The 23684-nt window shown below is 39.4% G+C and overlaps 1 protein-coding gene across 4 annotated transcripts in view; it reads right to left on the reverse strand.

Annotated features, from left to right (window-relative positions):
• FYB1 (FYN binding protein 1) overlaps positions 1-23684 on the reverse strand; it is a 114122-nt gene that overhangs the window by 85476 nt on the left and 4962 nt on the right. For all 4 annotated transcript variants that reach the window (XM_024247592.2, XM_054555513.2, XM_054555512.2 and 1 more), the window contains one exon: positions 10897-12058. In XM_024247592.2, the coding sequence (XP_024103360.2) occupies positions 10897-12031 (1135 nt within the window). In that variant the 5' untranslated portion in view covers positions 12032-12058. The remainder of the gene's footprint in view (positions 1-10896; positions 12059-23684) is intronic.

Genomic DNA, 23684 nt, shown 5'->3' on the forward strand with positions numbered 1-23684 from the left:
GTAGATCCTCAATGACTGAGAGCACATGAGGCAACCTCAACTTTTTAAAGGTGACAATTTTGAAGAGAAATAGGAAGTACTGTAGGATTGTAAAACAAACACTAAGGGAGATTCTTTTTCTACAAATCCAGGTTTCTTTCTCCTCCCAATAATTGTCGATTACCTTCTATTCCAGAATAAGAAAAACAAATACTCAAACATGGTATGGATGTCTGTCTGAGAGATTTATCTGCTTTGCCATTTTTTGGGGACAGATTTTTAATTGCCTGGTTGTAACTAATCATATCGCCACACAGGTTGCTTTTGAAAACCAGGAGAGCTGTTTTATTCTTCTGATAATTATAAGAAAAACAAGAAAAGAGAAGAGAAGTGTGTCCCTCTTTACCTCAACAGACCTACTGCCACCCCTGGAAACACACAGGCTCTGTTGCCAGGACCAAGGCTGAAAAAGCCGTTGTGGTGTGCACTCGTGCAGCTGCAGAGATGTGGACTGTTATAATGAATACAAACAGCTGATTCTACAATGTAGGTTCTTACTTTGGGGAGAAGGAAACCTCATATGGTTTTTGGCTTTGATTTTTTTCTATAACCAGATGTCTCATCTTCGGTTACTTTTTCCTGATAATATCTATTGCTATTGAGTGTTCTAGATGTTTTTTTCTACCTTTGATATGCCAGACAGAATGAAGTATAATCTTTCTCCCTTGGTGACAATTTAAACAAAGAGAGACATTTTTCTTATCTATTTACTGGTGGTTAATATAGCAGTTAAATGTCTCCAACTTTTTAACTCTTTTTCTCTCCCTTATTCCTCAGATGCTGGAAAAACAAATAATCTATTGCTCTAGATGATTCCCTGGACTTTAAAGCCATGCCATAAATATCATTATTGTGCCTTGTCTGAAAGGATAGAAAATTTCCAATATTTTTGTAAAAATAGATAGCTGGATTTTTGCTCATGAGGCATAATTTTGTTCTTCCAATAGCTGGAATTATTCTTTTGTTAAAGAAGTCAATTTCATTTTGTTTTCAAAACAAAAAGCATGCACAAAGACCTTCTTTTAGCATAGAAATCCATCATATCAGAAATAGTTTTAATCAAGGCAAAGAAGAAGCCTTTAATGGCAAAAGCGTATTCATCATCTAATCGTTTATAAAAGGGTTTTTATTTGACTTGGCTTGGAAATTGTTTTAGCAGATTGTATGAAACAAGGCACCTCCTGCAGACTGAATCATAACACATATATTTGTCCAATATTCTTAGCTAGTTTTAAACATTTGATGTGTGTATGCACAATTGAAAGTAAGTCAGAAGGAGCCTTTATTATTTTTAATTATTATACTCATATGTATTTGCATTTCATTAAAATTTTTCGCTCTCCTTTTTTGAAGTAAATTATAATTTCATTTTAATGCTTTTAATATTTTAGAGGTTATATAATTTTGATCAAATTAGGTAAATCATCTCACAATGCATCTCATACTTTATTTGAGGGTAATGCATTTCACATTTTATTTATTTCAGCAACTGTAAAAACATTCGTTTATATTACAAGTGGTCATATCTTCTTATAGGCTACTAAAGTTGATACAATGCCAGTTGAATGGGCAATATTTTCTTATTTTTTGAGATGCTTAAACATATATCAGTTTTAGCCTCTTGATTGCAGGAAGAGTTCTTATAACAAGGGCAAATCATGGCTTATTGCCCTAAGCTATGCTATTTGGAAACTTATTTTCACACAACTAAGAAAGCGACAGTTCCTTTTAAAGCAGGGTGAGGATAACTATATTAAGGGAATGCTTCCCTGTAAACTAAATGATAAGTATGGACTATTGTTGAGCTAAAATTAATATTAAAAGAATAGCTGGTGCCTGAACAGAAAGAATCTTGAATGTCAAATTGAGTGTGCAGCAGGGAACCAGGACCCTAAATATGCCAAGGGAACTTTTCAATGGCAAAGTCTCTGAAGATGAGGAATCTGCCTTTCTCACAGGCCAGCTTCAGGGGCCTTCTCCTTGTCCTAGCTCACTCTCCCATCCAGTGTTCTGTTCACCTCCTCCTCTAAGTGGATTGGCTGATTAAAGGCTTACACGATGATGGCCCTCAAGGCATTTTCAGGTTAGGAGAGGGCAGACTCTATCACAGTCCAGGCATCCAGCCCTGGATCTTCCTCATACCCCACTGGGATCATGTCCACAAGACTCCTCAGAGTAGGAGACTTGAGGAGAGGTTAGAGGACACCTGAGTGTCCTTGACCAGTGAGCATGGTCCAGATATCATGGAACAAGGCTTGGGGCGGGCACTCAATGCATGTTATTAATAGTTCTGCCATCTTGCTGTCTGCCTTGTGAAGGGGCAAATCGATGGTCTTTTTGGAAATGTTGATCCTTAGACTATAATTTAAGTATTTAGTTGGTATTTAAAAATGAGGATGGGAAATTTCAGAGTGTTCCTGCTCCAATTCCCAAGTAGAAATAGTAAAAAAGAAAATAAGTCAAGGCAAACATTATCTAAAACTCACTAACGGTCACCTCACAAGAAAAGGAAGATAACATCATGCATAAACTTCAAAAAGTGGTGGCTAAGGGAAGAAACAGAAGGTTCTGGTGCCACTGGGGGAAAGCTAACCTTCCCACCTATTCTCTATGTCCAGAAGCAATACCGGGGGAAGACATAATTCTTCTGATAAGCCTATGAATTCTCTTTAATACACTCCAGGTTGGAGAAGCAAACTCTAAGGTGAGTGAGCAGCCTGGGAAGGTCAAGGAAAATCCTTTAGCATAAAAGTCCTAAATACCACAACAGGATCACACGAGAGGCAGAAGGGGGATGAGCTGCCAGGGCTGGCCCTGCCCTGGTACAGGGCACTGAATGAGATCTCAGGAAATGGAACAGAATCTGGGTCCCCAGTAAGGACTACCCTGGAGACCAGCACAGCTAACATTTATGCCACAGAAGAGTGGATTCAAAGCCACACTCAGAACTCAAATCGCAGTTCTGAGGGGAAGGCAAATTTATCGCACTGGATTAGAACTTGCAGATGCACTTGTCATCCATCAGCCAGATCAAGAGAACTAGTGTGACCCCTATTCATATAGCACAGCAAATTCCTGAGAGCCTGAGAGAATACTGATAAAATGATTGACACAGACATATCCTGGCTAAGATTCTTAACCTTAAGGACAAAGATTTCTTTGGAAATCCAGGCAGAAAAGCAAATCATTTTCAAAGAGGGAAATTTAGGTTGTCTGCATACTTCTCCACAGTAAATTTAAATGCCAGAATCTTGAAATAAAGACCATGTAGATTGCTTATAAAAATGAAACATTAGCCAGGTGCAGTGGCTCATGTCTGTAATCTCAGCACTTTGGGAAGCCGAGGCAGGAGGATTGTTTGAGGCCAAGAGTTTTAGACCATCTTGGACAACAAAGCAAGACTCTGTTTCTACAAAAAATTTAAAAAAATACTAAAGCTGGGCATGGTAATATGTGCCTGTAGTCCCAGCTATTCGGGAGGCTGAAGTGGAGGGATTTGTGCCCAGGAGTTCAAGGCTGCAGTGAGCTGTGATTGTGCCACTGTCGTCCAGCCTGAGTGACAAAGCAAGACCCTGTCTCAAAAAATAAAAAAGAAAGAAAGAAAAAGGAAGGAAGGAAGGGAGGATATCTTGTATTAAAAAAGATCAATGGATGCTGCTGGGATAGGAAACAACAGGGAACAGTTTGTTTGCTGGTTTATCTTAGAAGAGCAGAAGAAAGAAGTTTCAAAGAGGGAAGATTAATAGGGGTAGTTCGTAAAATTTGACGAGGGACAGTGTGGTTAAGGGAGGAGAGTCTTTCTGAGGCATTTCTATTATGGGGTTAAACCCAGGTAAGCTGCCTGATTAACAGTAAGTGGGTCCCTCAGACATGTCAACGTGCACTAGAAGGAAGAAGCCCTGGAGGTCTTCTGGACAACTGCTTTTTCAGGGATTAAGGAGGGAGGGTGAAATAAATTGGGCTCGGGCTGGAGTAAAAAGAAGAGTGACGCCAGCCACAAAGTGTGCACCAGGCCCTGGGAGAATGAAAGTGCAGGGTGTGCTGAGAGCCTGGCTGTTACCCGAAGCTGAACCACGCTGTTGAGTAACTCCAAATTCCAGTCTATGTACGAGAGAGCTTTGCCTCCAGTGATTCAGTGTCCTGTAATAGTCCAGTCTGTGAGCTGTTTCAGTCAAAGCATCCTGGGATCTCTTCTTTTTGTGTCGTGTTCTTACATTCCCAGTGCACAGTGGCATATTAATACTCGGAGAAATCTTGCTTTAAAGAACAGCACTTACGGCTACGTTTCTAAAATGTGAACATAGAATCCTTTTTCCCTGTGGTGGCTAGGAGCAACAATTTGGAAAATACTATCACATGCTGATATAAAACACTTTTCAATATGTAAATATCTAATAAGGTCATGTTAAGAGAGTACGTATAAAAGGACAATGGGGGGAAAAAGAAAGGTGAGAGCTTTGGGGCCTGTGAAGGAAAATCTTACCCACTCCTGGAAACAAGTTACTTGCTGGTGAAAATAGCCCAAGCACCTTTTGGTTTCAAGTTGTTGTAGGCTGGATTAGTTAAATGATACACACACAGATGAGGAGGGGGCCATCAGTCTTTTGTTAATGCCCTCTGGGGCCCTCGCCTTACACCTGTTGCTGTCAAGGTGCTTAACTGATCATTCCTATAGCTAACATATGGAAAAAATCAGTTTTGGTTTCTCAGCAGTATTAAGAATAAGACTAGAAAAAAGGGTCAAACTGAATATTTCCCAGCAGGTTTTTGCTAAATTGTACATGCAAACCAATAGTCAGGCCAGGGGTTCTTATGAACCTAAACTTTGGTGAGGCTTTGTGTGGACACATGGGAAGAAGCCCTTTCAGAACTGGCTCAGGACCCAAAAGGAAGCAAAGGAAAGGTTAGTTCAGAGAATATTTTGATATTTTGGGTTTTTTTTTTTTAAAAAACATTTAGTCTTTTGTAACCTTAAATTGTTCTTAGGAAAAAAAAATTTAGCTTCATGATCAGAAAAGCAACATGTTAGAGTCAACCTTACAGTTTACAAGGAAGGGAACTAAATAGATCTGCAAGATAGACTCTCTGTTATAACATTTATTTTGTGTCCAAGCTCCATTCAGTTGAGCACAAGTCTATTGGCAGGGGTTATCTATTCTGTTAAAGCAATTGCTAAGCTATAGGGTATTAAAATCTAATACTGAACAAAATCTGGGAGCAAATAAATTCTAGTTAAATAGGATTCTTTTTTTTTTTTTGAGATAGGGTTCACTTTGTCACCCAGGCTGGAGTGCAGTGGTGCAATCTCGGCTCACTGCAATCTCCGCCTCCTGGGTTCAAATGAGTCTCCTGCCCAGCCTCCTGAGTAGCTGGGAGGTGCGCACCACCATGCCTGGCTAATTTTTGTGTTTTTTGGGGTTTCACCATGTTGGCCAGGCTGGTCTTGAACTCCTGACCTCAGGTGATCAGCCCACCTCAGTCTCCCAAAGTCCTGGGATTACAGGCATGAGCCACCGCACCCGGCCTGGTTAAATAGAATTCTGTGAAAGAATAAACTTGAGAAGCTAACAAAAATTTATATTACTTCTGTACTCCAAATGAGAGAATGGCAAGCAGACTGGCTTCTGTCTTCATGGAGCTTATAGTGGTATTTACAAAACAGACAACAAACAAAAGGCATGTTTCAACCAAAGGCCACAGAAAGGGAGAGGAATGAGGATTTTGGGAGTTTCATTTATGCTAGATTCATTGTCTTGTGATATTCTGTGTTTGAAGAGAGGCAGCCAAGCACGAGGAGGTGGAATGCGGTTGGGAACACAGTCTGTGGAATCAGAAAGACATGAGATTGACCCCAGCCTTGTTTAGTCATGTTATGCCTTTGGGCAAGTTACCTAACCTCTCTGAGCTTTAGTTTACTCATAGAATTCCTATTCATGGCTTGAGAGGAATAAACGGCATAATGTGTATGTGGTATATAGCAAGTGCTCAATAAACGATGAATATTTTTAACAGTTAATATATTGGGCAAAGATGATAAGAGATGGAGGGTATATCTGGGGAAGAGGTTTAAGGAATTGGATGGTAACCTGGAAAGGAAGAAATGAGGTAGAAGGCTATGAAAACAGTATTAGTTTAAAAGGCATATAGAGTTATTAGATGAATGTTTGTTAATTTGAACACTAGTATAATTACTTCTAACAAGAAAAAATAGTCTTTTTGGAGTCTCTGCATTCACTTAGCAAGGCATTTCATTTTGCTTCCATCAATATCTATTAAATCTTAGTGAATAAATATTTAGTAATAGAATCTCATTTTTTGTAAAGCATAGAATCTCTCCTTTCCCATTTTATTACAAGCAAATAAATAAATTTTCTAATTATACCATGCAGCAAATAATTTATCTGGAAGCCCTGTTATATGAAAATTCATGTCTAGTCAGGTGTGTTTAGGGCATTTTTTGTTGGAGTTCATGTAAAAACTCCAATCTCAAAAAATTTTAGGGTCTGTAGCAGCACACTCAGAAGCATTTTCCCTGGAAGTTCCCAATCTAAGCAGCTGTGGCCAATCATAATCCATAGCAAATCCATTGGCCACATTTATTTATTTCTTCCAGGTTGACAGGTAGTGGGAAAGCAAATGCACTCTGGAAACAATGACCTTCGAAAACTGCCTTTGATAATACCAGTGTCTTGGGATGACAGCCATCTATGCTGGCTTTGCAGCCTCTCCACCTCTGCTTGGCTGAGTCAGATTCCTTCACTTGGCTTCAGTCAGTAGGAGATGGCAAAATCTGGGGGCACTTATGACCTAGTGCCACTTGGGTGCTGCCTACTGCTCTCTACCAGCCTTTGCTGTGGGGAAGGAGGTATCTGAGGGCAGAAATTTCAAGGACTTCTGGTGGGAAACCTCTCTTCCAACAATCATTGTTTGACTCTGGCATCATAAATCACAAAACATTTACATATTACAAACAGAAGTAAGTAAAATGCAGTTTCATGATTCCTAGAATAATATAATATAAAATGATTTATAATATAAAATGATCTATAATACAAAATGATCAAAATATCATGGGGCTGGTAATAAAATTTTAATGCTAATAAAACTAATAAAATTATAGACAGTGCTCACTTATTTTGATATTATTATATGTCAAATGCTGTATTAAGCACTTACAACGAATCTCATTTAGTGATTATAACGTGCTGGCGAAGTAGGTGGTATTATACTCATTTTTTCAAGTGAAGAAAGACATACATGGAAAGAGGTAAAGCGAAGGTCACATAGCTAGTAAATACATTAGTCATGCTTAAACCCCAGGTCTACTGACTTTGAAGTCTACATTATATGGCAAACAACTCTCATGTTAGGCTCTGTATCATTAATAACATTAGTAATGGATAACCTGGAAACTCTGCACATTGGTTTAAAATGGGTTCATTAAAACTGCTCTATCTAATTCATGGGACATTATAAGTAATAAAAGACATAAACATTTTGAAAGTCCTTTGAAAAAAGTTAAAATCCTATGTACATGTTAGTAATAATATGTATACATACACAGATGGTGCCCTATTTGTGACAGTTCAAATTAACGATTACTTGACTTTATGATGGTACAAAAGCAATATGCATTCAGTAGAAACCATGGTACAGTATTCAATAAATTACATGAGATAGTCAACACTTTATTATAAAATAGGCTTTGTGTGAGATGATTTTGCTCAACTGTAGGCTAATGTAAGTGTTCAGAGCATGTTTAAGGTGGGCTAGGCTAAGCTATGACATTTGGTAGTTAGGTATATTAAATGTGTTTTCAGTTTATAATATTTCCAACTTAAGAATGTTTATAAGGATGTAACCCCATCATAAGTCAAGGAATATCTGCATATATATTGTATATAAATAAATAATACACTTATGCTTTAAACATAAACATGCAAACATTCATACAGGGGCATGATGGTATGTGGAGAAAGTATTAAACTTGCAATCTGAAGACTTGGATTTTAGCCTCAGATATATGATTTGGATACGTCACATCTCAACACTCACTTGTGAAATGGGGGCAATAATTACACTTAATAAAGAATTTTCCCATCTAAAGACTGTATGTACAATATACCACATATTTATGTATATGTATATTATTAATTATTTAATAATTATTTATTTTCTACTTACGTACTCCAGAATTATAAAAAATAGAATTTCAGAATTTTAAAAAATTTTACTAAAACAGAAATTTAATTCTTTTCTTTATCTTGCTTACCCAGTTATATAAAATGAACATATACTTTCTAATTCTGATATATTTTAACCTTCCTAAATGAAATGGTAAATTACTTAGTATTTCTAGCATTGTTTAAGAAAAATAGCAGTGGCAGGATCAAGAGTCGGCAGACCTGACTTAAAAAATTTTGTGTTCAGAAAATAAATGCTTACTTTATGACACATACATGAGTTTATTTTCTGCAGTATTTTTCCAAAAGAACACTTTTGGAAACAACACAAATTGTTAAATTGATTAAGCTTGTCACCCACTTACTGAAGTATTATGCAACTCTAGAGAATAATCAGTTACTCTTTATTAAAATGTGGAAAGATATACAGGATTTATTTATTTTAAAAAAACAAGGATCAGAGCATTGCACATAATATTCTACTTCATGAGTAAAAAGCCGGGGTGGGGGGTAGTATTTATGTTTGTATTTGCTTCTGTGAACATAAAAAAACTTCAGATGGACATATAAGAAATTAAAAAGAGTGGTTTCTATGGGGTAGGGGCTGGAAAGACCCAGAAAGCGGCAGACAAGGGTTAAAGGTAGCTTCACTGTACACCATTTTACACTTACTGCTTTTTCAGTCAGAATGTAATTTCTATTTAAAAGATAAAAGAATTCAAATGCTTTTTTAAAAGGTGAATGCTTTAAAGGGGTATTATTCAGAGTTTAAAGTCATGAATCAGATTGCTTAATCCAGATGTCAAATGAGGTCAATCCAGATTAAGAGGGATTGAGTTTTGATTTGTGGAAGAGGTGAATGAAGAGAGAACAGGATACATTTTGGAGCATAATACGTCTGGAGGCATTAGATGTTGAGGGGGTTACATTGATGACAGGATTTAAAATGTGAACTGTGGCATGGGCTACTGACAGTGAGGAGGCATTCAGGAGCAGGGGAGGGTTGCAAATGAGAGGAGAAGGAGAACAAGGATAAACTCCATCTGCTCTGCAGTTCTGCCTGGGTCCCTTGTAGCTTTACTTCACTAAAAATCAGACCTTGTCAGGCCTTCAGAGTCAGAAAGAGGACTTGGTTAGCATTTGTGGCAACTCACTGAAAAGTGTGACACCAGGCAACGTATGTTACCACCGTGCCCTACCACCACCCACACTGGAGCTGGAGCAAAACAAAGATGGAAGAAAGTTCCCAGGGATTTCTGCCTAACATCAGAACTCCCTCCCTGGCGTGAAGTCACAGCCATAAAATGGAGGTTATAATACTTAATTTTTTATCTGAGGTGAAGAAATAAGAGAAATAAGGGACCTTGTAGAAAGTCTCACAAAAATAACAGTTCTGAATTATGACCCGATATTGAAACAAGATGACAGATGAGGAGGAGATGCAATGTGAAACAAGGATGAACCTTTCTGGAAGACAGATGGTCATGGGGTCATTCCAAACTTGCTTTCTGTGTGTTTGAATTAGCAGAGGACTTGATCACTAAGCTGTTTACGAACAAGGAGAATACTGAACTCAGGAAGATAACATATTGCAAGATGTTTCTACAGTGCAAAAACGAAAAACAACCTTTAGGCTTAGAATTGCTTTAACTAGACCATACTTTGGTAAGGAGAAAGATGCAACTACGAGTAGTGTGGTCACTTGTAGGCATCTTTTTCCCCCCCTCACAATAAACAACAGTTGCATATCATTTACCTAAAATATTAATCATCTCAGGCATGTGTGAGCTTCTTACATGCAGTCATTCAGTACCACATCCCAGAGAATTGCAGTGATATCTCTGGTAGAAATTTAAACTATTTACCCGAAAGGAGAGTAAAGTACTCCTTTGTCTGGCTCATTTTCCTAACTATATATTACTTTATGAATCAGAAAAGTTCAGAAAACTTTATACTGAGAAATAGAAAATAGCTAAAATGTGAAACACAAAGTACCATTTCATGAGTCCTGTTCCTTTCTCATTTGAATACTGCGCTTAGGAAACATGATGAATTGTGTGGATATTTGCAGTCACTTAAAGGAGGGCTTGTCATCTCTGTACTATTGACATTATGGCCTGAATAATTCTTTGTTGTGGGGCTGTCCTGGGCATTGTAGGATGTTCAATAGCATCCCTAGCTTCTACTCACTAGAGGCCAGTAGCACCCTCCAGTTGTGGCAATCAAAAATGCCTCCATACATTGCCAAATGTCCCCTGAGGGTCAAAATTGCTCCCTTTGGGAACTGCTGACCTACAGGATAACTCATTTTCTAACTCCTCTGTGTTGATAAGGGTAACATACCTCAGTCTCATTCAACAGAAATGAAACCCAACAAAGGAAGTAAATACAATGGTTATCATTAAGCAAAACCACGTATCAATGAAGTGGATGCATTCCCTCTCCCTTCCCCCAACAAAACCCCAGCTGACCAAGGCATTTTCTCACAGAATGAAGACTTCCTACTTTCCCAGACCTCCCACACGAAAGAAAAAAACAAGACAAAGAAAATTCATTATACACATATGAGTACCAGGTAGAGAATCATTCCTTGTTACGAAACTTTCCCCAGAAGCTAAAACATTCTCTGCCTTGGAGTAAACCATACTGAATAGCAAACGAGAAAATAACTCACTGTTTCCAGAAAAGGTTTTGTGGAATTTCGTCAGGTCAACATTTGGTGGTCTGTTGGGTTTTGGTGGAGGTGGACCCAAGGTAAACAAGGGAGGCAATGGCTTCCGTTTTGGGATGGCTGAATTCTTGTCTCCCTTTTCCTTTTCCTGACTTTGGCCCCATGGTCCCCCCACTGTCAGCTTAGAAGGGGCCTTAGGGAACCTGGCAGGAGGAGTCACTGAGGCCAACTCTTCCTGATTCATTTTGCTCTGGAAGGTGTTCTTAGCAGCATCTATCTTCCTATCTTCCTTTTTTTCTTCACCATTTTTGGAGAGGCCTGGGCCTCCCCTGCTTGCAGCAGGTTTCAAAGCCACTCCAGGAAAGGGCGAACTTGAAATCTCCCCTGCATGGTCTTTATTTTCTGAGTCTTCCCTTGCTGGTTTTAAAGGGCCGCTTTTGGACCTGACTCCCAGGGGAACTGGGGACCCTTTTGATGAAGACACATTCTTCACGGGGCTTTCATCTTCATGGGAGTTCTCGGTACTTAGGAGCAGCTTCTGGCCAAAGGCAGGTTTGGGGAAGAGGGGCTTGGGTTCAAGATCTTGTGATGCTGACATAAATTTCCCTTTAACCCCAGTTAATTTGGGGAATGCTTGCTTCTGTTCATTTTCCAGGGTTGGAGGAGTAGGCCCAGATTTCGGGCCTAGTGGCTTTAAGTCATGGTCTTGGTTTACACTGTGAAGAGATGGCTTGTTTCCAGGAGGCCAGGGAAGTGTAGGTTTGGAATCTTCTTTGGGCAAGTTGATGGGCTTGGGGCCTACAGGTTTCGGAAATCCCACTTTCGCCTCGGGGTCTCTGGTGGTCAGGTTGGCTGGTGTTCCAAATCTTTGGCCTGCTCCAGTGGGCTTTAGAAACGGGGGCTTGGGTTCCTTATCAGGCTTTTCCTCAGAAGAAGGTTTGACTGCCACAGGTGGCTTTGGGGACCCAAACTTAGGTACATTGCTGGGTCCTACAGGAGGGCTGGCATTTCCTTGGTTGTTGAATAAGTTCTTTCTTGCTTGTATTCCTGAAGATGAGTTTGGCCCTGTGACTCTGAAGGGTCGGCTATTGACTGAGACATCCTCTGTCGGGTTGCCCCCTGTGTTAAATTTCGCCATGAGGGACTTTACATCTGCCTTTCCATCCTACAAACATAGGGAACAAAAACTAGCTGAGAGACAAAAGTCTTACTTGCACAGTTTAAAATACTATACCTTAAAGAGCTTCCTGGTTTGAGGCCTGCAGCATTGCTGATTGGTTAGCAAGATATTGTAACATTTGTCTTCCTCTCTGGCAAAATAAGTTGCGAGAGTTTCTTGAAAGAGGAAGGCTATGGTTGTGTATATACTTTTTCTTTTGGTTATCTCGGACTGACTTGCTTTTTTAAACTTAAGGAACAAATCCTTTCTTTATTCTCACTGTTTCTCTAGCTATCTTGCTGGATTTTCTGTATGTTGGTATTATTTATTTTTAAAGTTTCACTTGAGAAAATATGGAAGTGACTAAAAAAAGATTTCTTCCATATTTTATAATTGAAACTCTTAAGTAGAAACTACCTTTAAAAAATGAAAGTAAGTTCTTCTGTAAATTGAGGCTGTGTGCTTTATACAGCATGGCCATGTTTAACATACATTTCTGTGGTTTGCAAGAGGTTTTTTTTTTTTTTTTTTTTTTGCCTCTATCCACATTTAAGTTCTGTTTGTTAACAGGGAGATGTGGCAGAAAAACCTCGCTCATTTTTATAAGTAAGTAACAAAATGACTTCTTCTACTTATTTGTAATTATTTAGCACTAATGATTCACCTGTATCCATACTAGCGGGTGAGTGTACTCACTTTCAGAATTGTTCTGTTTAGAGGTCATGGCCTGGAGGCACAAGGGGGAAGATAAGGAAGAGGTAATAGGGACAGGCTGTCAGTCTTATTTCCAGACCTTTCTTTCCACAGTCATCCCTTTTTCTCAGAGGTGCTTTTACTGGGTCTCCCCTGCTTGTCTAGAATTAAGGTATTACTTAGCAAAGATAATAGGCATTCACTTTTCTCTGTGAATGTAATCCCATTTTACCTGGGAAAATTAATGGTGTGTTTGCTCTTTGTCTCGAAAGCAAGGAGTTTAAATTTTTAGTTCTTTTAGAAATATTTGAAAATTGGAGGCTTCAAAAAAATCACTGAAGTTAACAAATGTGGCCATGACAATTTCCCTTTTCATGCTTTAAAATTCACCCATAACATGTTTTCATACTTCTCAACCCCCACCTTTCATTGCCCCATACCCAGGCACATTTCATCTTTCAAGGTGCAAAACCAGGTACTTCCAGCTAGGAAGGTTGCTCCCACCTCCTGACTCATGCACACTTCTACAAGCCCCTATGTTATTTCCTCTTAGAGTGATGAGAACTACCATTTAGTGGGGGGTAAATACACGTGCTTTGTTCTATATCGTCCCGTCTCATTCTTACAGTAGTTCTAAAAGAATGACATTATTTGACCCCATTTCACAAGAAAGGAAAATGAAGCTGGAACTGCAGGAGGATGGCATGGCCGGAGCATGAGAACTGGGTTTAAATCCTAGCCAGAATTCTCATGTGCTTTAAACATGGAATTTGCAAAATGCCTGTCTGGTGTACAATATGGGTTCAATATATGGAAATTATTATTAGAACTGTTAGGTAGCAACTCCAGGCCTTGAATATGCTACCTAACAGTTCTAGGAACTGTGAGCACAGGCAGGCAAACTCAGGTGTATCTGGGGCTCTGAAGTCCAGAAAATGTCTCATTTCTTTTTGTATCCCTGCATCACCTAGGCCAGGGCCTGGCTCCCTCAGGATTCTAATACATGCTTGGGGAATGAGGGCAGGCACTCAGATGAATACTGTGCATAGTGATTTTACAAGAAATGGTGCCCTCAGCAAGAGTTTCTCTCCATACCAAACTGTAGGGCATGTGTATTTGCAGAGTGGGAGGCTAGGGATTTAGGTAGGAGCAGAAAAACTAACAAAAGCAGCAATTTCCAACTTGAATTTTGTAACTTTAATTTACCTCCCTTATCTGAGTTGTTGGAAACTGCTTGTTTTCCACCTTTCCTCCCTTTGCCACTTTTCTACCACCCCTGACTTCCTCAAATCTTCAAGCAATTCCTGAAGGCAAGAGGCAGGAAGACAGCAGAACAAGGGAAAATTTGGGTGCTTGTGGGAGGGAATAGGAGAGAATGGGTTCTTCCCCGAACCTTCAGAGAGATCAGAGTTGCAGAGGACCCCAAACGTCAGTACAAGGGGCATAATTATGGCAGTACCAAGAACAAAACTTTGCCCCCTAACTGAAGGAAGTCTGTCTCTGTGGAAGATGCCTTTTATTTTAGACTTAATTCCATATCATATAATGTATAGTCTAGATTTATAACACTCAGCTATAACATAGCTGAGTGACTAAGCACAGACTTAGGAACCAGGTGGCCTGGGTTTGAATCTTACTAGCTATTTAATCTTGGACAAAAGACATCAAAATTCTTTGGGCTTAGTTTTCTCACCTCCCTAATGGGAATAATAATGTGTAGCCATAGGACTGTTAGGAAAATTAAACAACTTCCTGTGTGTAAAACACTTTAAAGAGTATCTGGCACATTGGAGGATTTCTGATTTTTATAAATCAAGTGAAATGTTAGACATTCTCTAGTCCCTTCTCTCGCTGAATCGGTGAGGAAATGGAAAGCAAGAGTTTTAAGTGGTATCCTACTTACGTGGCAACTTTGTGTCTTGGATTTCATGGGGGAAAACCCATGAAATACCCTAGCCCATTATCAAACTCAATGTCCTGGTTTTGGTTTAGAAAATATGGAAGTGGTAGATTTGGATTGGAACGTAAGTCTCTCAGCTGCCAACCCAGACCCAGGAAGCAGTGCAATGTCAAAGTTAATAGCACAGGCTCTGGGGTTATGACTTGAGTTCAAACCTTGACTTTGCCATTTTACTAACCACGTGATCTAGCATGGTAGTTATCCTCTCTGAGGCTCAGTTTTCTACATCTTTAAAATGAGAATAATAACAGTACCTATAGCTCACAGGGTTTTTGTTTTAAAATAAGGATTAAATGGGCAAAGGCATGTAAAATTCTTAGATAAGAATTGCATGTAATATATATGTAATAATTATCTGCCATCTCTGTTTTTCTAATTTGCTAGTCACAAAACATTATTTTCTCTACATGAACAAATTCTGAAGTTACAATCATTAATGTTATGTCCTAATTTTAAATTAAAGTAGCTAGAACTAATGTACTCCTGAATAACATAATAGAGTTACGATATTTAAGTTTGGTTTACCTACACTGTGAGACTTTTCACTGGATGTTGAAAGACAGGGAAAGAAAGAGCAACAAGTTCCTATGCAGGGCATCTTACAGCCCCTTAGCCACTAATATGTCTGGCAAATCAGTAGCCTGAACTCTGCAACTATCTAATCACTAATATTGGCTTCTTAGCTTTAGAGATTGTTTAATCATGATCACTGTTAATAAGTTGAGTAGATAAAATGTTCAACACCCAGACTCACCCTTAATCGTAACAATAATAGGTAGATTTTTTTCTTTAAGCATAATGATAGAAAAAGCAAAAATGATTTTTAAAATAGACATTCTCTCATTCTGATTTCATTGTAGATTGAATATCTATTCAATTATCTAGTACTGTTATTTTTACTTAAAAAAGGGTAGGGGTAATATATTCTTGAGTGATAGAGTGAAAAGTAAGCCTTCCACAACTCCTTAACTTAGTTCCCCAGTTCTAGGCTAGGCTGATGTCCTCATTTACCAGTACAGCATGAGTTTATACCTGTTGTTCTGGAATGATGATTAGCAATGTTCCTTTTTAATCTCAAGCTGATCTTCCTTAAATAATAAACTACATGGTGACCTTCCCTAGTTCTCTCTAGAGGCAATCACTGTCACCAGTTTCCTGTGTATGTTGCTAACCAGTGCATATGCAAACATAAACACACACATATTCACACACATACACCCTTCCTTCTCCCACTTTTCACACAGATGGAAACATCTACTCTGCCCCTTTTCTTTTTCTAGGGCTGATATTCAGTAGATATACACCAGTACAGGTGGATGTATGATCAGCAACCATTGGGACTGTTTGGTACCTATGTCAATTCCAGTTGTTAAATATTTTCAATATTAACCCTACTTTTTTCCCTTGCCAGTTGGATCATATTGGTGCGTGTTATTTGCAGAACCTTTTTAACTTAATGATATCAAGATTGGGCTTCTACTTATTCATCAGAGGATGTATTTCACAATCTAGAAGACATCAGATTGTGAAATTCAATTTGCAATTTGCAATTTGAATTTGCAAATTCAAATTCATTTGCAATTTCTTTTCCAAAGCCATTTGAAGCAATTTGTTATTATTTCTACCTGCTATGTATCCATATAATGCTTAGTCCAGATTACTCACAAACATTGCTCACAAACACAGATTTAATAGTAGAAAATCTCTTCATAGAAATTAATTTCCTTTAGCCCCCATATATTTTGCCTTTCCTCAGGATTATGTCTCTTCAATGGTATAAACTTTTACATTTGCCACAGAACTTGGGAAAATGTCTGTTAACAAAAATGCTTTTGTTACATCCTCCAGATTGACAGTTAACAAACCCAGTTTTCAGAACATCTTTTTGAGTTTTAGCAATCTGCATAAAAGTAATGAACCAAGTAAACAGTTAAAGGCTGAGATGGTATGAAGGACAGACATCCCATCTTTTCTGTTCCTAGAAAGAAAATCATCCCTTTTGTAGTCAGTTCATCTACATAGTTTCATTTGGAAAACTAAAAATATATTATCTCTATTATTGGGAACAGGATTTTGTTTTGTTTTAGTTTTATTGTTATATTACTCATGGTTTTAAATATTTCTTGGATATTATGCTAATCTAGTGGTTCTTAACTGGGGCGGCGGGGGTGGGGCGGGGAATTTCCCCCTTGGGGATGATTATCAATGTCTGGAAGCATTTTTGACTAAAATGACCAGCCAGGGAAGGTGTTGGGTAGAGGCCAGGGATGCTGCACATCTGTCCTATAGGAGAGCCTCCCACAAGAAAGAATTATCAGTCCAAAATGTGGATAGTGCCAAGGTTGAGAAACCCTGTGCTAATTCTATTGCTCTTGAATTACTGAAATTAACTTACCAGGAAGTCTGCTTTTAATTTTTTGTTTTACCATAGACTACACTCTAACACCTACAAATAACTGTATAGAAACTAAATGAGCCACAACTAGCAATGGTTTTTAAAGTTGCCCACCTTTGAAAGTCTCATCTTTAGAATGTTCTTTAAAATACAAAAGAAACAAAACTTCCGTAAATCATGGGAAACTAATGAATTTAAAATGACTTTGAAGCCAGATTTTACCTCCTTAAGATATGTTTGTGTCACTTTTGCAATTAAAGCAAGAGGAGAATGAATCTCTGCTGTGGCTGCTGTTACTCTTCCCTATATAAAGTCCATAAAAAAGGGAATAAAATGACTTCATTTGATTGCATGTAATGCTTCTAATCATGGTGGAGGCAGTAAATGAATAAAATAGTTTACCCAAATCGGTTTTTCAAAAAATCATTGATAATTTTTTACCGTACACGGAGTTTCTTTATTGTTAGTTATGTTGAGATAAAGTCGTTTGTTACCCATGACTTATTCGGTCTCAACTGCTGGTTCTTCTTATGGAACAAAATTTGTTTCTGCCACTGCCATCATTACCCATAATAGGACCCCAGTACAGTGACATCAGAGGACAACAAGAGGCTGTGAGGGTGCTCGTGAGTACAGGAGAAAAGGTTCCAGGAAGACAGCCCTCGTCCTGCCTAAGGCTTCGGAGATTGTAGCCAGGGCGGGTGAAGATGGTGCGCTGGTTAGGAGACCCAGCTTCTGTGGGGGTGATGCTTTTTCTTACTCAAACTTAGGACCTGCTCTACCAAGGCCTGACCAGGAGGTGTAACAAAAAGACTGAGGAGACAGAATGTTCTCCCCTAAGCTGGAGAAACTTACCATCCTTGAGGCAGGAAGCACGCTGGCAAAAATTTGTAATAGATTCAAGCAATTCAAATTTTTATAGAGCAATAGGATTCTGCATTACTGGTTTGCATTGCCTAGATTACAGAAAATAACACATATGTCCCCCATGACCAAGCCCTCCATCCCTTCTCATCACACACAACACACACACAATACACACACACACACACACACACACACAGTGTTTTCTCTTTAAAGAGACTTGATCTGTTGTACCCAGTAAACCCGGAAAAGGGAATGGTTTTAATTTGAAAATTAACTTTCATAAAACTCTTTCCTATCAGAAATTACCTCAAAACTACTCCAACTCAAGAGTTAACGGTTGCTGGCTGAAAATACAGTACTGCTGACGAGACCCTTGACAAGCATCATAGATAACAAGCTCCACTATAGATGATAGAACCGCAGTGGTCTTTTTTATCCCAATTAACACTGTTTAAATATGTTTTTTCTTTTTTTGAGATGGAGCCTCCCTCTATCACCCAGGCTGGAGTGCAGTAGCGCGATCTTGGCTCACTGCAATCTCTGCCTCCTGGGTTCAAGCGATTCTCGTGCCTCAGCCTCCGAGAAGCTGGGACTACAGGCATGCACCACCACGCCTGGCTAATTTTTGTATTTTTAATAGAGATGGGGTCTCACCATGTTGGCCAGGCTGGTCTTGAACTCCTGACCACAGGTGATCCACCACCTGCCTCAGCCTGTCAAAGTGCTGGGATCACAGGCATGAGCCACCGCACCAGGCCTATTTAGATTCTTAATGAATTATAATTTACATGTGTGTTCTCTGTTTCCCTAAGGAGATGTAAAAGCAGGAACCTGGTTTTATTTTTCCTCCTCAACAGCAATTTCCTCCCCGGCAAACAAGCAGACACACCCCTGATCCTGGCGCATCTCTTTCCATAATATGCATTGAACATACTGGCTGATGGACTGAGTTTACTTAAATTTCACCTTGATTGGTCATACAGATGGGAGTGGAGGAGATGATTTTCTTAGCTCCTTTGTTGACCTGCAGTTGTGATTTAAGCACTTGCTAATAGAATATCTATTTCATTGCAAATGGGCTGTGATGCATTCCAGTGGGCTGAGCCTCTGAGGCTGGAGAGAGCACCAGGCCCCTCTTCAACAGGATGTGGGAACTTGACTCTCGCCGCAAATTAAGTTCTGGGGGTGGGAGCCTTCTGCTGCAGGCTCTGGGCGAAGGCATAGGTAGGAGGACCTGGTGGCGGAAGCAGCGGTGGTAGCCCTGATTGTGACAACCCCTGTATGTTTTTCTGTAACTTGTGAAGGTGGAGATGGAACTGTAACAACCCCAACGATGCTGTCTGCTATGGCCTTGCATTGTGAGGTGACATGTGGAAGGAAACACCTGACTTAAATGGGGACTTTCTGGGTGGTGTGTGTGCCCTGCCAGGTCCCCTCGGACCTTGGCAGAAAAACCACCACAGATGTCGCTGTGCATTATCTCCTGGTCTGGTGTTATTCCGAGCACTGATGATCCGGACCCTTCTCCTGTTTCTACTGTGTTCTCTCTTGCAGAGTGAATTAGAGCAGAAGAAGCAAGATAGCCTAGCAAGTAGTAAAGCTTTGATGGTGATGGTCCACCTCCCAAATGCTGGCGCCCTGTATTCTCTATAAGGCATGTGCATCAGTTGGATTTTTGCGTACCCCCTGTTTTTAGAATCAGGAGCTTGACAATCATCATCATTCTACAAATTCGAACCTTCAACATTCTCTTCCTGGTTATCCTACAAAATAGCTCCTGTACGAATAATTTTGACTTTGCCATGGCCTCTGAGGGCTTAAGCATAAGTGGATAAGGAAGTTAAATACAACTTTCTAGCCGGGCATGATAGTGCATTCCTGTGGTCCTAGCTACTCAGGAGGCTGAGGTGGGAAGACCGCTTGAGCCCAGGGGTTTGAGTTCAGCCTGAGTAACGTGGCGAGACCCTGTCTCTAGTATAAATATATACATATAAATATATATGACTTTCTATCTGTTTCTGAAGTTTGTTTTGGTATATGTTTTTGAGTTCTTGATGTGGATAGAACGGCGCTAGGATGTAGAGAATATAGAGTGAGACGTAGATAGTATAGAACAACAAATGGTCCTAAAACCACTTCTTTTTCTTCTATTTTAAAATTTTTTATAGCAAATTTAACTTACATTTGTTTAGGATAATTCACTCAGCCTGCATGAGCTGAAAATACCAAATTAGAAAATAGTTTTTCAGGAATTAACATTTTGACTAACGAACTTGTAGATAATTGAAAAATGTTTTCATAGATATCTCATTAGTGGCTTATTTGGTTCTTAGGCTAATAGTTGATGTACACTTCATAATACAATATAAGTTCTTTCATTTTTCTGTTCCTCCAACCTCAAAGAGAGACCTAAATTTCAACTACTATTTCTTTTTTTTTTTTTTTGAGACGGAGTCTCTCTCTGTCGCCCAGGCTGCAGTGCAGTGGCGTGCGATCTCGGCTCACTGCAAGCTCCGCCTCCCAGGTTCACCCCATTCTCCTGCCTCAGCCTCACCGAGTAGCTGGGACTACAGGCGCCCGCCACCACACCCGGCTAATTTTTTGTATTTTTAGTAGAGACAGGGTTTCACCGTGGTCTAGATCTCCTGACCTCGTGATCCACCCGCCTCGGCCTCCCAAAGTGCTGAGATTATAAGCGTGAGCCACCGCGCCTGGCCTATTTCTTATGGTTGTTCTATTTTGTTTTTCAAAACAAAACTTTATTTTGCTAAGGATATTTGAAGTCTGAAATAAAAATCCTTGATGTCTGGGAAAGATACTGTTTGTCAAGGGAAAAATAGAAATGTTATGCTTCCTTTTTTTCCTCAGCCTTCGTGTCACTCCCAACAAACACGAAAACATAGACACACACAGACACACGCTCCTGGGTGGTTAATTTCTTTTCTACACTCAATATGATTTTAGAAACTGAAAGCTTATTGTCTACATGGAGTGAAGTGGGGGTGGAGGAATGAGGCTATCTGTGGGGTTTTCTAGAGACTTCCTTCCCAGCATGTGAAAAGATCTGTGCGAAAACTGCTAAGAAGAGGAAGAACTCAACGAGCTAACCAAGACAGGTGGCAGCAGCTGGGCACAATGGGTGGCTCAGGCCTGTAATCCCAGCACTTGGGGAGGCTGAGGCAGGAGGATTGCTTGAGGCCAGGAGTTTGAGGCTAGCCTGGGCAACAAAGCAAGACCTCATTTCTACAAAAGAATATGCAATATTAGCCAGGCACAGTGGTGAGTGCCTGTAGTCCTAGCTACTCTGGAGGCTGGGGTGGGAGGATTGCTTGAGCCCAGGAGGTCAAGGCTGCAGTGAGCCATGAATGCACCACTGTACTCTAGCCTGGGTGACAGAGCATGACCTTGTCTGAAAAAAAAAAAAAGGCATGTGGCAGCTTCTAGTCAATGAGAGATCCAGAGTTCGATTTGAGGAAAGTGAAAGCTATACATTAGAAATGGAAAGCTATGGAAGATTCCACAAAGAGAAATAGATAATATTTTGAAACCTTACTCTACGGAATATGACAATGTGGGATATCCTTCCTGCCCCCAACCCTCCCCCTTGTTCCCATTCCATTTCTTCTCCTTTAGAGCTTTGAGGAAAATGCATTTGGTATTTAGTAATCAGGATTAAATAATATAACACCTCACACCTCTTAGCTCACTTTTTCTGATAATTGCACAGTAACAAGACTCTGCCATAAGATGAGCATCTTTTTTCACCTTTGTTATCATGGTGATCTTCACTTTGGGTTGCACTTTTTCTCATTAAAATTGTGATGTTTTCAATTTCAAGTTCTCCTGGTGTTCACCCTGCTCTTAGCACCCAGCCACTCTCTTTTCCCAGGCACACTTCTCTTTCCAAAGCACTTCATGGCTTCAGCTGCTCTGGGCTCTCACTTGTCCATTCATTCATGGATTCATTCATTTTCTTCTGAGTGTTCTAGAGACTCCTTGCTTATGTGCTAAATCTAGTGTGTGGCACTTTGCCATGATCTAGATTAACATCTGTGCTTTACTAAAAGCGCTTTTCTTGGTGAACAAATCACCTTTACACGCCTCCTGCCCAAAAAAAAAAAAAAAAAAACCCAACTCTACATATACTCATATAATTACCAAAAAATTCTAGAGTTTAGTAGTTTATACGCATTCCTAATTTCATTACTAAACTAATAATCACATTTTAAAAGAAAATTTCACATGTAATATCTCATTTGATCCTCCCAAAGCCCAATTAGTTTTTAGTGTTATTAATATATAACCATAAACTGAGTCACCTAAGCTTTAGCAAGTGGTAGGATGAGAACCAAACCCAGGTTCTGATTCTAAATTCTGTGCTCACCCTATATGCCATAGGAACCAGGACTTTCATTGTCTTTCTTGTATAGTTAGTAGTTTAAGTTCTCAGCTCACACACAAAACTTTTTGGCAGTTTCTTATTCTAATACAAAATGTTTTCCACCAAACTCTAGCAATTGACCTCCTGTCCAAGAATCCCTTGTCATTGCAAGGGATGTGATAACATTTGTCCTACTTATGGTTGTGATCCTGGCAGATCTGAGATGAGCAAGGAAACAAAGCAAGGCATGGGGTTTATAGGGCTCAAGGCCAAAACATCCTGATTGACTTTGCAACATCGTGGGCAATCTGAAAGGGGAAACAACTAAGAGAAGACAAACAATTCCGTTTGTTTTAAAAAACATTTAGTCTCTCTGTGTGTGTTGGTGTGGGGGTGAGGTGTTTAGGTAGATGACTATATTAAGGCTTTTTTAGCCCAACCCTGGCTCCAAACAGTTGCCCCTTAGAGTTGGTTACATGAACCATCTAACTGGTAGTTTAGGGGCCCAGGACACCATTCTGGTTCATTCATTGTCTGCCTGAGATAGTGCTTATTGTTCATTTGGCTGCAGCCTCAAACTTATTACCAGGGTTGGCTGAAGAGGGGTATAAACAGATACTACAGGAGAAAGAAGTTATAATTTGGGAAGTCCCATGGCAAAAATCAGATTGATAACAACACATTTATATATAATAACTTCATCTGAATGAAAAAGTGAAAAAAGTGTTAACATCTTTGGTTAGTTCAAAGAACAACCAAAAATGAAACACACCAAAACCCTTTCCTGTGTTATGCTTTTCTACATACTAAATGGTTTTCAAAAGAAAGTACCACAGAGAGAGTCATCTATTATTTCTAGATAGAATTTTCTTTTAGTTAAAAATTTAAACCAAAATGAGATACTACTTCACATCTATTTGAATGGCTGTAATTAAAAAAAAAGCAGAAAATAACAAGTGTTGGGCAGGATTTGGGGAAATTGAATGCTTGTGCACTGCTTGTGGGAACATAAAATGGTACAGCTGCTATAGAAAACAGTATGGTGGTTCTTCAGAAAATTAAGTATAGAATGACCAAATGATCCAACAATTCCACTTATAGTGTATACCCAAAAGAACTGAAAGCAGGGACTTGAGCAGATATGGGTAGATTCCATGTTTATAGTAGCATAATTTATAATACCAAAAGGTGGAAGCAAACGAAGTGTCTGTTGACAGATAGAGGGATAAACAAAATGAGGTTTATAATACAATGGAATGGTATTCAGTCTTAAAAAGGAAGGAAATTCCGACATAAGCCAGTCACGAAACAACAAATATTGGCTGGGTGCCGTGGC

The sequence above is a fragment of the Pongo abelii genome, chromosome 4 (assembly GCF_028885655.2).
Source record: "Pongo abelii isolate AG06213 chromosome 4, NHGRI_mPonAbe1-v2.0_pri, whole genome shotgun sequence".
NCBI lineage: Eukaryota > Metazoa > Chordata > Mammalia > Primates > Hominidae > Pongo > Pongo abelii.